Raw genomic sequence first — 14,713 nt, forward strand, 5'->3', positions numbered from 1 at the left:
CTTTTTTCTAGCTGCTCTAGGGCTACTCTGGGGTTTCCTGCAGTTGGTAATATTTAATATTGTAAAATTTGCCATGTATAAGACAGTATATGTACAAGTAGTTTACATTGTCTTTAAGAATAGGAAGGAAAAGCAAATATTCATGTAGTTTTCGCAGCCTTTTGTGATCAACAGACAAATTGCTTCTGGCAAGTACTTCCAGAAGGAAACTTTGTCAGGGTACACTCTGCTAACAACAGTCTTTGCTTTCTAAACAGCCTAACATACCTTGAGGAAACTTGGGTTATAAAGTACTACTTTTTAGCAATTTCTGGAAAATTATCCCCTTTCAGCATGAGGTTGCATACTCAAAAACTTCTAGTATTAAAATGTAGTTGACATTTTTGACAAGCTCTTACCTGAAGTAGCCCAGTCAACCACAAATATTAAAAAATCCTATGCAACAATGTCCTAGGTAGCTGGACTCCCACCAGTGTAGTGTCTATGCCTTTACTCAGTCAAGAAAGGGAATAGGAAACTGATATTTTCTCAGAATTGCTGTAACACCTTCCTTGTGGCTAATAATGCATGGCAAGAACTACCCTGCAGGACTTCAATTCAGATTGATTTTAATTTATACAGGGGGAGATGCAGTTTTGCAACCTGTGGTTCCTCAAAATAATGTAAGGCATGCGGGGCAGAGCGATTGCTGTGCGTGGGGTGACAAATAAGTTCCTTACAATAATAAATTGGTCTCAAAATTCATCCTTGGTTTCAAAGAAAATTATGAGTTGCCGCTCCTCTTTCTTGAGAAAGAGGACAGGACTATCCTTATCATATTTTCACAAGTAATGAAATTTGCCAAATTACCCAAGCAATCTGTCAGCACCACCTCATTTAGACTGTAATTTCAGCAGTTTTCACTGGTGGAAATTTCATTGTCTGTGAGTGTTGTGTATCTCATTCTGGAGCCTCACCATAAAGTATGTGAGGTAGAGAACAAGACATTTGCAGCTAGATGTTCTGCTATATTATTCTCATAGTTGTCATTCATCATTTTTCCATTGCAGCATGATGAAGAGGAGGATACCAAAGACAGTCTGATATTTAAATAAGACCCTAGAAGTGGTGGTGTTTTATACTGATTTCTAGAACTTTTTAAAGGAGGAGGAAGCCATATCATTTCAGTGCTCAGCTAGAAAGAGGAGGTCAGCAAGGAAATCTGATTATTGTCTGACAGCTTGAGCATTAGTCAGAAAAGCATCATGTTGCCTGTGCCCTACCTAAGCTTGAAGGCAGATGGAGAGAGGAAATGTGGAGTTTCTGAGGTGTGGGCAGATGTCCCATTTGTCTTTTCACTGAGCTTTCTTCTCCAAAATGGTGTTGGCATAAGGAGAAGTTCTCTGAAAAGGGTTTCAGAGTGTTAAATTAAATGATGCTTTCTGCCTGTGGTTCTTGTAGGAATGTGTTGGCATCCAGAAGCAGGAGGACCCAATGCTTACCCATTCCGTTTTGTAGACCATAAGAATCTCAATTGAATGGGAACATTTGAGGTTGCCTTTCTTGGGAGGTTCCTACCAGTTTCACAAAATATGAGGGCTTACATTGTGTTCTCTGGGTATGTGTTTGTTGCCAAAATTACGGGAAAAGCCTGTCCTGTCATACAGATGAAGAACATCTGTATGTGAGGTGTTCCTGAAATTCTACCCAACATGCCATGCTAAAAAAAAAAGTCATCGGGGCAAAAACCTCTGCAGTCTGCTACCTCTGTGCAGTATGGGTTCAAATGCTGCTGGCTTGCTTACTGCTTTCAGTATGCCTTTCACCAGGGCATCCAGGCTGTGGGTTGCAGCTCAATAAATGCCAAACTGTAGATGAGCCATTGCCATTTGGTCCCTCTGGACTTCTCATCCCTCAAGGAACACATTGCTTTATGATGAGTTCAAAGAATGAAAGATATGAAAGTGGTTCTTCTCTTTCTGTGTCCATGGTGGAGGGGGGAGATGGCACCAATAAACCCTTGAGGCTTAAACTGAGCTGTGTCATGATGTTGGTTTGAGGAGGACTTTGGGTATGTGGGCATTTCTGCACAACTTTGCTGGGTTTCGAATTAAGTACTTCAGTATTTACCTAGTGCTGCTGTTTAGATCCTGAGCTATATTATATGGATTTTTAGTATTCTGCAGTTCTCCAGAAACCCGTCTGCTTCTCTTGTTTAAGGTCCTCTTCTTTGTGCCCCCTCCCTCCCCCCAATTAAAATATAAAGAACTGTTGCATTCAGCAATTAAATCCTGCGCTTGGTTCCAAAATGGCAAGAAATGTGAGTTTTCATCTTCAGATAATTTGACATTGGCAACCTCATGCTCATCTTAATCTTGTTCACAGCCTGAAGTGCCAAATGTCTGTCAGTAAATTGTTTATGTGACTAAATTAACTTTTTGAGTGGAACTATAAAGCTTTGATTTTTCTCGACATTTATTTATGGATGCTTAAATGCATTTTTTGCATTTAGTTTCACTTAAAATTTAAACTGAAATAGGAAAGCGTATGGCATGTTCCTTATAATAGGGGAAATTCCCCCCCCCCCCCCCCAGTTTAGTCTGAGTTTACTCTTTTTTAGTTTCATTTGATTGTCTAGCAATGTTCAATAAATCAGTGCTTTTTCTGCCTGTAGCTAGGTCTGGTTGTCACACCTTCTCCGTTTGTCCCCACTCACGAGAAAAGAAAAAAAAAAAACAAACTCAAACCAAAGCACTTAATTTTTATTATGGAGCATAAACTTTAGCCTGACAGGATAGTGAGAACAGTTTCTCATAAAGAGAACAGTGAATGTTCTCTTTATCAGGTCTTCAAGCTTGTGTCTGGGAGGCGCTCCCTGTTCCTGACCTTTCAGGCGCAGGGTTAGTGTTGCAGTACACCGCTCATGGTATCTAACCACCGCCAAAAGTCAGTACTTATCAAGTAAGGAAAGTGGATTCTTGGCACTGATACCACTAGAAATGGGGAACTTCAAGTTGTGTTTTAAAAAATATGTATCTCCACAGCTGGCTCCTTGTCTAACTTCAGCTGCAAGCTGGTTCTCTGTAGCTCAGGTGTTTGATGTTTGACAGATACAGCACTTAGAGGTCTGTAAAATACATTCTGTTCTCTGTTTCTGTATTAGTATCTGTCAGAATGGAAGGGTTAATATTGAAGGTGATTGTGCCCCTGTACAAAGTGAATTCTTCATCAGGGAGGCCGTCCTGTAATCTCATTTGTATAAAAAGGTAGTTTAATCTTTCAAAGGCTTTTTTTTTTTTTTTTTGTACGTTTGTAGTTTAAGATTGCTTTAATCTTAAATGTTTGCAGTTTGGAATGAGTTTTCCTGTGATGTTTCTTGGCAGGTCAGTCACCAGATAGTTTGAGATAGAGGATCAGCTGTGATTGTTTTTCCCGGTATCTCAGGAATAGATGTGACGTGTGGTCTTAAAATGTTTAAATAGTGGCTGAGACAGCAACACACTGACTGCATTGAGCAGCAGCAGAAGGACAAATCTTCTGGCACTAGCTATTAAAACCTGAAGAGCTGCATTTGATGTCAGGATGCCTGTATGTATTCAGGAGTGATGTATCTTGGCAATTATTATTGCAAGGAAATAAGTACATGAACCAGATTCACACAATATCCTACAGAAGTTTATGAACTTTGAAAAATAAAATCATGTTTACAGAGAACAATATAAATTGAGAGACACATTCTTAAGTAAACATACAGGAAAGACATAATACTGCAAGAGCAAAGTGTGACACTCTATAAACTCTTCTAATTCAAATACTATGGCTTAAAAATTTCATAAGCCCAGTGCATTCCCTATTTAAGGACCTTATAAGTAAGACTTAAGCAGGGAAATTGGTAAACTTCCCAGATCAGTACACTTTTATTTTTCTTAATCTTTTTATCTAAGTTTATATAATAATAACATAAATTTTAAATTTAGATAAAGTTTAGTAAAGTTTTAAACATAAAGTTGAGAAAGTAAAATGTTAATGTATAGCTACCATTGGAGTAATTCTGATTTCAGAATTTCTTCTTTTTATGTCCATACTTTGGTAGTTCAGATAGATGCTTGTAGTAATTAGATTTCTTGTTGAATATATGTCCAGAAGCACACTGCTTTGTTTTGCCAGGATCTGGACGAAGTGTGTGCAAGAAACACACACGATGCTTTTATTTCTTCTCCGGCTTAATGAAGTTTCTCTTCCAATTAACATGAGAACGGTTGTCTCATCAAGCATGTCTGTTTGCAGGATCGGTTTCTTTCCAGTCCAGATCACAGAGTGTGGGGTGCAGGGATGTTGTGTATACGTTACCTATGGAATCCAACACTTCAAAGCTTCTTCACAGCATATACAGTTCAAGGAGTGAAAGAAGCCTCTGTGTTAAATCCGATACACAACTCCTTCACAACCTGCTGATTGTTGGGGGACAGCTGAAGCACAGAGACCTGGCCTTCCTGCAGGTGGAAGAGCATCTCCTTTCAAGTCTCTGGGCCCTTCATTTGTTACAGTTGATATCATCCCTTAATTCAGCAACTGTGTGTGCCACCCACGGTCCAGGTCGATGAGGAGTATCCAGTTTACAAGTTGCTCTGGGCGAGTGGCTTTTCTGGTGCATGAATTTTGTAAGAGCAAAAGAAGGGCTCTGACTGGTTATCTAAACCCTCAGAAGAGCAGATAAGAACTAGAAAGAGTGCTTGATTAAATTTAAAAATAAAAAAAAAAACCTTGTCAATGACAGTTATGTCATCTGGCACCTATAAAAGGTAGCAAAGACATAGCTTTATGTTACGAGCTTTACTTTTTAGCTATAGGTTTCTGCAATAGGAAAATGTTTGATTTTTGCCTTTGATTAAGAGTATCCTTGGTGTTGCTTCCATTATCTCTTTTCCTTTCTGACGCTGGTGCTCGTGGCATATGTAACCAGGAGAGCCTTAGACTTTTCCTACCTAGCATGATGCAATTACCTGCCTATTTGCTATACAGCAGTTATTCAGCTTTAATTGGAAAATGTTAATAGTGAAAGTATCTTGATTTTTTTCCAAAACACTGATACTAGGGCTTGTCACTGAAGTCTTGTGGACTGACAGTGGAAAGTTTCCTAACCTCTTCTCAATTACCAGTGAGTGGGTTTGATGCTTGAAGTTACCCACGGGTTATACAGACTGAAGGTTAAAGTACAAGAGTAGAGACAAGAGACGTCTTTCTGGCTCTGAGCATTTCTTTGAAGAGAGTCCGTTCTTCCTTTATGTTTTATTTCGCCTCTCTTGAAATACAAAGTAAATATTTTAGTAGGAAATGAATTCAGTAATGCACGGGTTCATTATTTTCCAAGTGCCTTGAGACCTCAAGGCTCTATTTCAAAGCAAAATATTGTTAAATGAGGGGTTTTTGCAATTAGAAGACAATGCTGATTGTTAGATCAGGGCGGAGCTCTGACCTTCTTTGTGTAATTAAGGTGAATTTATTATGCATATCATTTTGACCAAGGATATAAAATAGTATTTGTCACACAATGTTGTATGTACTTGATCATGGCATAGCTTGTTCATCCAAGATGTATTTTTTCAGTGGTGCTCCAAGTGTTTATTTTTCTGCAAATCACCATTACTTGGGATGGTCTTGATGGGTTCGCTAGGTCCAGCATGCCACAGTTGGTAACTATTCTTGAGGTGTCTGATTATCTACCTGGCTTCAAAAGTGGGAGATAGACTAACCATCACATGACCTGGAATCGAACCAGGAGATACTGCCCTGAAACCATCCCACAGCCGTACAGTTTGTCTTCAAAAGGACCATCCATCTTCTTTCTCCATCTTGGGGTGGCTAAGAACTAGGTACCTGAAACTAATCCCCATAACTAGCTGTCTTTTGTAATATTCCTCACCTCTCCATTTTGTATACAGTTGATGGCCAGGAGAAGCAATGCTCATAGCATCATACACCCAGTTTGTAGCAATTCAGGGTGACACCATGTAAAAATCACATCTCAACAGATCTGATGCTGCCCAGTGAAAATGTTATGCCAGAAGAATTAGAGACATCCCTTATACATCTAGACTGTAGATCTGTTCAGCGGGAGCCATGAAGTTAGTTTGCCTTGGGATGTGGTGGCATCCTGCAACATCTAAGACTTGCATCTCTTTCTAGTTTGTTGTCCTTATGTATTCAAACAACTTGTCACGCTTGATCTTTCCACAGGGCATATTCAACATACAGTACAAAGGAAGCAAATGCAAAGATGCATCTGTGTAATGGGGGATAAGATAAGTTTAGCAAATCGTGTTAACTCAGGGAGTAGTTCATAATATCTCTGCCCCTGACCTAAACCTGCTTTAGGCAAGATGTGCGGAGGAGAGATTGGCATCTCCTTCCCGGTTCATGTTCTGAGGCTTGCTGGTCCTCTAAAATACAGTTAGTCTTTGCTTGTCTCACCATATTGGCAACACAGGAGGGTCGCTTAGGAATAGATGTTTCCTCTCCTTGTGTCAGATGGTAAATTCCTTCTGTGAACCAAGGAGCTTACTTCATAAGATGGCTTTGAAAGGGAGTTAACAGGATACAGTTGCTTCTTTTCTTGCTAGCAATACTTCGATTTCTAGGGAGCAGGATGGTGTTTTGCTAGTACTGTAATATGTTGCTCCTTAGGAGGGAAAAGGTAGTGAGCAATGTACTTCTGTGGTGTTTTTTTTTAAACATCATATTGCATTTTTGCTTTCATGCTTCCTATATGATGGCCAGACATTGCATGTTAGTAGGAAATGAGCTAGAGGTAACTTTGTCTTTCCTTTAGGTAATGGAGATTGTAACAAGGGTCTTACTATCTCCGAAATTATTGAAGCCAGTCCTTCCAATATCTATGCCTTACTGTCATGAAACTGACTTTCTCTCGCAGTCTGTGGATGATGTCCCTCCCTTGTCACAAAGTGGCCTATTAGGCTGCCAAGTGGAAACAGTCCTGTCATGCCAAACATGCCTTCCAGTCTGCTTTGCTTGAGGCATGCTACCACATATCAAAAGCCAGACCCTCCAAAAGCAGGGAGATCTTTTTTTGTCAAGAAGGAAGCTTTGTTTTTCTTATTTAATTGAAATTGCTATTAGAGGGAAGGAGGCAGTAACTTGGGCATTCAGTGGGGCTTTCTGTACATGACAGGATAGCTCTGTGATTTACAGGCTCTAGGCACAAGGCTGGAAAAATGGTAGACGCCGTGGAAAGAGAATACTCCTGAGGCTCTTTCATCTCCATCCCCCAGTTCTGCTCAGAGCTTCCTTTTAATTTCGTTCAGTGCAGCAGGTTAATTTAAGCCCTCGATAGCTTGACTGTCCAAGCTGAATTCAGCTAAACGATGACCGGATGTGCCTAATTCCTACTGAAGGTATGAGCTCTGTGTACTTTAAAAATATTTGCCTGTTTTTTTTCCTGTAGGCTGTAATCTTGTGCCACCCCTTCTCCCCCACTCACAAGTGTTTATTATCATCCGCAGACTTCTGCCAAGCTGCAGTTTTGACAGGATTTTAATGGCAGTCCTGTATATCCGTGCCTGACTCCAGCCTTCTGCAGTCATTGTGCAATTGCAGCATCCCTTTAACTTCGGTTTGAGGCAGAGAAGGAATATAAAGAACTTGATAGAACGTTTATGGTAATAGCTGTAAAGGGAAGCTGTAGAGCATTGGATTTCACAGCCAGAAAAATCTCAGCTCGGGGAAATGGGTCTGAAATACAACTACAGATGGTTTCAGTCTATTGCTTCCTCTGTTTAAATAAAAGGATTGCTTTTTTCGCCTCTATTTAAAACACATGTGTAGAAGATGAAAGTGTCCAGCTATTTTTTTATTATTCAGTCTACCAGCTACCGACATCTTTGCCTTATTCCATTTCAACACTAATGGCATAGTAAAAGTTCTGAAATGTCCTCTTTGGATTCAGTCTTCCTTGGGTCGCGGCAAAGCTTCCTGCTGCAGTCAGAGCTGTTGCTGTTGTTTTCGTCATCAGTGCTTTCTTTTTCCCCTTGAACCTGGTGCTATTAATTGTGTTGCTGCTTCTCCTCTTTAATTGATCCCATTCACTGGTCCCGCTTTTGTAACGTCTGACTTCTTGTCACTTTGACAAACCAAAAATCCAAATTAATCAATCTCCAACCACTTGAGAATAAGGCCGCATTGGGGAGCTGGGCTTGACAAAAAAGTCTAATTTCACTTTGAAAGCCTGTTGGAAAATTTTAACAAGAAGATGCAAGAAAAATGTAAACCAGATCAAGCTCGACTTTGGTCTGTGGAGAACAGCGTCACCTGTTGAGTTTGTTTCAAGTTTTTGTAAATAGGTGATTTGACAAAAATATGAAATAAATCAAAAGACATGAAGATAGAAGAGGTCAGAATATCCTTGTTTCCGCTGCAGATGGTTACACAGGAGAGAGGGTTGTGTGTGTATGAGAGAGAATAGGAACCATGGGCCAAAGATGAAGCTCTGCTCTTGGATTTTTGTATCTCAGCCTTTGTGCTGTGCTATTCCCATACCTTATATGTTGCCTCTTTTCCTCATGCTTTTTGCACCCCCAGCCCTTTTACCCTGGCCTGGGGCACTCATACCTGCTTATTATTGTCTCTCATTTTCTTCACCTCCTTGATTCCTGTGTTGGTATCTGCTACAGCTCTGCTGTGCAGGCACAGCTTCAGTCCGAATCTCAGACGTGCTCTGAGCAGATGCTTGGGAGTTTGGGATGCAAGTCAGTTGTTGTACTGTGCCTAGGGGAAGTAGTATTAGTACCGAGGAAGCACAGGCTGGGTTTGAACTGGATTTCTTACCCCTTTCAAATCCAGGAGGGCTCTCGTGACATCCTTAAAGGGCACAAATGGGGTTGTCTTTGAGGTCCATTTGTGGAGTGCATGCAGCTTACAAATAATAAAACTATAAAGAGATAAGAAGTGGGACTTGTGCAGAACGTTGCCTTTTACAAACATTGTATAATACTGCGAGAGGATATCAAATGTGTTTCAAATGGCAAATAAAGCGCAGCACAACAGCACAGCCCTTGAGACTCTTCTGAGAAGGATTGGTTGGTTTCTTTTTTCATTTAATGTTCCATCTCATAGTTCTGGGTTGTTGTTGTAGGCAACATAGTTCTTCCCTTCTGCCTCTCATTTCTCCTACCAGAATTTGTCATAATTGAAAGGAGTTTCTCTTATGACAGTAATTACAAAATGCATTTAGGAGAGAGGCAGGCATGGGACTTGCTTTGTGGAATAAAAGCTGCATTGGCTTCTTTTTTTTGGTTTTGTAATTTCTAGCAAACAACAGTCAGATTTGAACAAGCAGAATCTTTGTCTTATCCCACGTGTCATGCACCTATAGAGAAAAATCACCATGCTAACAACAGAGTGGTTGGGTTTTTTAATATCCCATCTCTTGATAACTGAACAGGTTTGGTTACCAATTGTCACTTGTTGCTCCTGGGCATGGAGTGAGCTACTGCATACTTTCAAATGGCCTCAAATAACTTGCATAGATGTAAACTTACCCTCTATATACTCTGGATTGACTATTTTACTGCTTTTTCTGGAATGAGCACCTATACTTTGTCATACTGGTTTGCACAGAAACTGTCCTATCCCTTGGTATAAGCTTGGCATTATTTCACAACCCTGTAAAGCTAGAAACTCACCTTTCAATGAGAAACACGTTTTCTCGTCGGTACGGAAAATCGCCAAACACGCATGTGAAATTCATGGCGTCCTCCTTAACACGTGGTGAGCATGCAGAGGTAAACTGCAAGGACGTGGCTCGTGTCAGCTCTCACTTACAGCTGAGAGGAGTTAATAACTGCACTGGGGAGAGATGGCAGGGAGGAAGGATGGCTGTTTGTTGGGAGAGGGCATGGGCAATTACAGCTCGCTTCCATACATTGCAGTTGGCAGCAGGTGTAGGCTGGAGCATGGTGATGCTCCATTTTGGAGATGTTTTTCAGCAGCGTGTTGCTGCACATCACTTAGAAACGTGGCCTGGCAGTTGCAGAACAGAGGATGTGCTGGTCAGGACAACCCCAGCTACATGGCAAGGGGAGAATTTTGTCCGTAATGTTGTATAATGTAGTATACACCCTGCAAATGATGACCATCATCAAGGAAAGCTGTCCCTACAGTCCATCAAAAACTGCAAAGCTAATGATGGGCTGGGCAGATAATCGTGGGAGAGTTAATTGTAAGGTTCGATATGGCATCTTGTCAGCAGAGATAAGTTGTCACGTTTTCCACTTGAGCTGAAACTAAATGATTGTAAAATAAGTTATGAGTGTCCTTGGGCCTGTCTGCCAGAATGATGGCTAAGAATACATTCCTGGCCCATCAGTCTCAAGCAGCCCGCTTGATATTTATGCGAACTGAATGTTATTTTATTCCCCCTCTAGTCATGCTTGTCAGCTTCCCGAGTGAAAAGTGAAACTGCTTCTTTGACTCATACTTCAAGTATTGAAGCTCGGAGAGGCTGCAGATTGTTATTATTATTACTAGTATTATATATTTTTTCGGGTGTGCGTTGAACATTGATGCCCGATTGGGAAGAACTAATGGCTGACATTGAACGCGCGGGATGGCTGCAAAACAGCCCATCCCAACCCAGTGAAACGCGTCTTATGAGTTCCAGTGCCTCTGTCAAAGCTGGTTTAGATGTGGAGTAATGAGGCGCTTGCTTTTTTAATTTGGCGTGCCTTTTTCCTTGCCTTTTTTTTTTTTTTTTTTTTTATTGTTTTTTTTTTTTTTTTTTAATATCTAATAGTGCCAGCAGCAGTCGTCTGTTCTCAGGCGTGGTAATTGATACAAAATAAAATGCATTATTTGTATTCAGTCAGGAGTATGAAATTGCATTCAGCGGGCTGAAGCCTGAACTCATTTGCAGTTTTCCGAAGCCGGGCTTTCAGGAGCCCTCTTTTCAATTTGAAGAATACCTTGTCAGGCAAGAGAAGTAGTGGGAAATGGGAAAGCACAGCGTGTAAGCCTAGCGCCTTTTGATTGCTCATATTTTAAACCAGTAGAATGTTAAATAACTTCCATCTTCAAAGGGTGGTCTCTGAAACCGGGAATACGGGGCATTAATACACCAACAATATCAGCTCGGTACCCGTTTACGAGCGACTCGTGTTTCTTTTCTGGTTGAGGGGGAGGGAAAGCTTCGGGCTCTTCGCTTCAGAGCCGTTTGACCCAAGGACAGCAGGTTATTACCTGGAAAGGGCTGCGGATCACAAGGATTTACCATAGGAGGTTAATTCTTCAGCTTTCCGATGCAAGTAGTCGGACTGTACATGTATACGCATCCCCATTTTTCAGAGCTCACAAGCAGGTTTTGTTGGTGCAATTTATAGCCTAGAAATTAGACTAAGCTGCAGTAAGTGTACAGATCTGCGTTAATATTTTTTTAACAAAGATCCTGCTGAAAAATATATTCTGTGGTTTTGCGTCAGGGTGTGGTTTCTTCACCATTTTACGAGTCCAGGGCATCGTGGTTGATGGAGTCACACGTGGCGATGAATGCAGCCCTCGTACGCCTGCCTCAGGGACCAGAGTGCTTCGGCACACTTCTCAGCATCGCGAATATTTGGAAAGGAGCTTTTTGAAAGGCATGGGAGAGGGTGGTAGAGCTGTTTTTTTCCTGGATTTTTTTTTTTTCCCCTACCCTTGAGCAAAATGGGATAATTCTTTTTAAAGTGAAAGCTGAGAATGAGGCCTGTCCATGTGCTACTTGCCTCATATTTTCTGAGGGGAAAAAGTGAAGTGTTTTGAGAAATTATGTTAGATATGAGCAAGCCTTCCTGGCTGGTGTGCTCTCTGGGATTTTTCCATGATATTTATGAATTTTCTGTTTTTTAGCAAGCAAATGAAAATCAACAAGATATATTTTTGGTGCCACGTGGCAGAACTTGCTGCCACAGCTGGGCCCCTTCCTTGCAGTGCCTGGCTCTGCAGCTGGCCTGTCTCAGCAGAGCAATTTTCATGTCATTGCTGCAAAGGAGGTTTTTTTGTGTCGGGTTTTTTTTCCTTAAGTACCCGACATATGAAACCTTCTCAAGTCTCAAACTGGAGGTCAATATTTAGGACTAGCAGTAACCACCTTGCATCCGTAGTCATGCCTTTGTATTGCTGGCATCCTCTCTTGTGTCTTCTCTCAGTGTCAAGGAGCCAGAAGTATCCGTGTCCCCTTTGCCAAGAACATGCTGAGCACTGGCATGGATTCTCATCAGGGTTTGCCTTCCTCTTCACCTGGAGAGACGGCAAACCCTTGCCAGGATAGATGCATAAGGAAAAGAACAAAAATCCTTAATATAAAGCTTACGTTTGATTTGGTCTCTATTGCCAGGCGATTAGCTACATAATTTATCCCCCACTAATAACTTGCAGCACAACTGTGCTTAGAAGGTAATTAGTAAGTAAACTTTATTAGAAAAAAAACAAAGTAAGTGTTTCTTTGTCAAATAGGCAGTTGTATGGGGACTTAACTACTCAAAACAATCAAAAATTACTTTTTAAATAGTCTTTGGCTTGATATTTTTCGAACATATGAGTTCACTTTCTTAAGTGCAATCCTGGTATTGCATGTAAGTGCAATATGGTATCTAACCAGGGTTCTGGGAACAGCTTCACTTTAAATAATAGCAAGCACTTTAAGTAAAGTGTAGGATGTTATGTTAAATTTTATAATTAAAACCAAAACCAAACCAACAAAATAAAAATGCATTTAGCACTAATCATAGCCAAAAGATTGGTTGCAATTAAACTAAAATCATATTACCAACCTTGGGGAAAAATACTGGATTAAGGTTGCTTGAGTATTTGCTATGCGAAAGGACCCAGATGGAGAGCAAAATTTCAAGTATGTCTTCATTTCCTAGACTTCTGTTAAATATTGCTGTTAGATGTTTCTTGACTGAAAAAGAGAAGAACTACTCAAAGAGAAGGCGTTCACTTATTACCAGCTGTTACATGGACCAGGGAAGAGACTGTGGGTGTCTCCTTAAGAGAGAGGGGCGTCATCGACCTTTAATTTTGATTTGGTTGAGCAAGCTAATTGGTGGGAGAGGGGAGAAAATGACTCTGTCATTAGTTCTTAAAATTGTTGCATGTTATGCTACATAGCTAATACAGTGGGAAACTAAACATGATGAACATGGGTTTATTTTTTTTCATTGGGAGCAGATACTGAGTGACCCATTATCACACAATATTAATTGTACCAGGCACACGCACCTTGTTTTCCCACCTTTATTGCCATTACCACCTTTTCTATGTGTGTCTGTCTCTAATATTAATGAAAGCAGACAGTGTTCAGAGGACATTGGTTTATCTCTGTTCTGTTATGTATTAAAATGTCCTGGCGTTACACGAATTAATTTGAGGATCAGTAGGATCTTTGTAAGAAAGAGCAATTGGAAGTAATAAAGTGATTTCCCATTGGTTTTTGTGCATTCCAGCTGGCCTGCTTCTAAAATTGATGCAGAGTCCTGTTGATTTAATAGGACTTGAATCAGAACTTCAGCCGAGTTGCTATTTTGTACCTTTTTGAAAAAGTAATGGATATTGTTAGGAGACTCTCCTGTAGCCTTTGGAAGTCAATGAGCTCAAGAAGTTAGCTGCTAACAGAAAGCAAGGGATTCTTGGATTCTATATCTTGGATCCTAGCAATCATTAATTTAAATTATACAGTATTTTTTATTTTTCCTTCTTTTTCTTTTTTCCCCCCAAACTGCAGATACCGGGTTAGGAGATTCTGTGTGTTCAAGCCCAAGTATATCCAGTACGACGAGCCCCAAACTCGATCCACCTCCTTCACCTCACGCCAACAGAAAGAAACACCGCAGGAAGAAAAGCACGAGCAATTTCAAAGCTGATGGTATCTCAGGCACAGCTGAAGGTAAGCTTACTCTGTGGTGGAAGTCTGAATTTTGAAAATACCATTCCAAAGAGCATTGTTAAGTACAACTCAACTATGCCATTGGCTTTGCATACAAAAGGTAAAGAGAATTGTACTGAAGTAGAGAAATTAAAGACTGATCTTTTAACGATGAAGCTGAATGATCTGAGGCATCACACAATGGTGAATTTGACTGTCTGAAGCATGTTTGGACCTGATTTTTTTAATAAATAAAAAAGTGTCCCAAGTTAATATGAAGCATCATTAGCCATAAAGGTAAGGTACAGGCATGCTTGTAAGGTTAAAAAGAAAAAGTCAGGTTCACTCAGTAGCCCATACATCACGTTAGAACTTGTGTATTTTTTCAGTATTATTAAATCTCGTGTTATCTCTTCTGCTTAGACACATCCTGAGCTCTAGAATTGCAAACGCTTCTGATGCCTGTTATTGTTTGAATATTCAGCTGCCCATGGAAAGATTGTGTTATTTGAAGATAAAAAGGAAAAGGGGAGAGTTTAAATGTTTGGGTTCTTTTTTAAGAACCAGAAAGCAAAAGCCAAAAAGAACTTCTTTTTTTCTCTTAGTTTAGCTTACTATTTCCACCGCGAGCACTGCTATAGCTGTTCAATGCCCTTCTGAAGGGGTAACAATGTGTACAGTAGCCAGATATGATATAAAACATGCTTGTATCTTTAGAAAAGAAGAAAAGAAACATGCTAGGATTCAACCAAAAGAGCTCCAGAAAAAAGATGAACAAGGGTAGTTGGAAAGCTCAGAAACTAGGGAGTCAACACATAAGGA

The 14,713-nt window shown here is 40.4% G+C and overlaps 1 protein-coding gene across 3 annotated transcripts in view; it reads left to right on the top strand.

Annotated features, from left to right (window-relative positions):
• The window catches only part of AGAP1 (ArfGAP with GTPase domain, ankyrin repeat and PH domain 1), a 273,840-nt gene that overhangs the window by 166,865 nt on the left and 92,262 nt on the right, over positions 1-14,713 (top strand). For all 3 annotated transcript variants that reach the window (XM_019473624.1, XM_009285105.1, XM_009285106.1), the window contains one exon: positions 13,751-13,912. In XM_019473624.1, the coding sequence (XP_019329169.1) occupies positions 13,751-13,912 (162 nt within the window). The remainder of the gene's footprint in view (positions 1-13,750; positions 13,913-14,713) is intronic.

This window comes from Aptenodytes forsteri, unplaced genomic scaffold (genome assembly GCF_000699145.1).
Source record: "Aptenodytes forsteri isolate BGI_AS27 unplaced genomic scaffold, ASM69914v1 Scaffold264, whole genome shotgun sequence".
Classification (NCBI taxonomy): Eukaryota; Metazoa; Chordata; class Aves; order Sphenisciformes; family Spheniscidae; genus Aptenodytes; species Aptenodytes forsteri.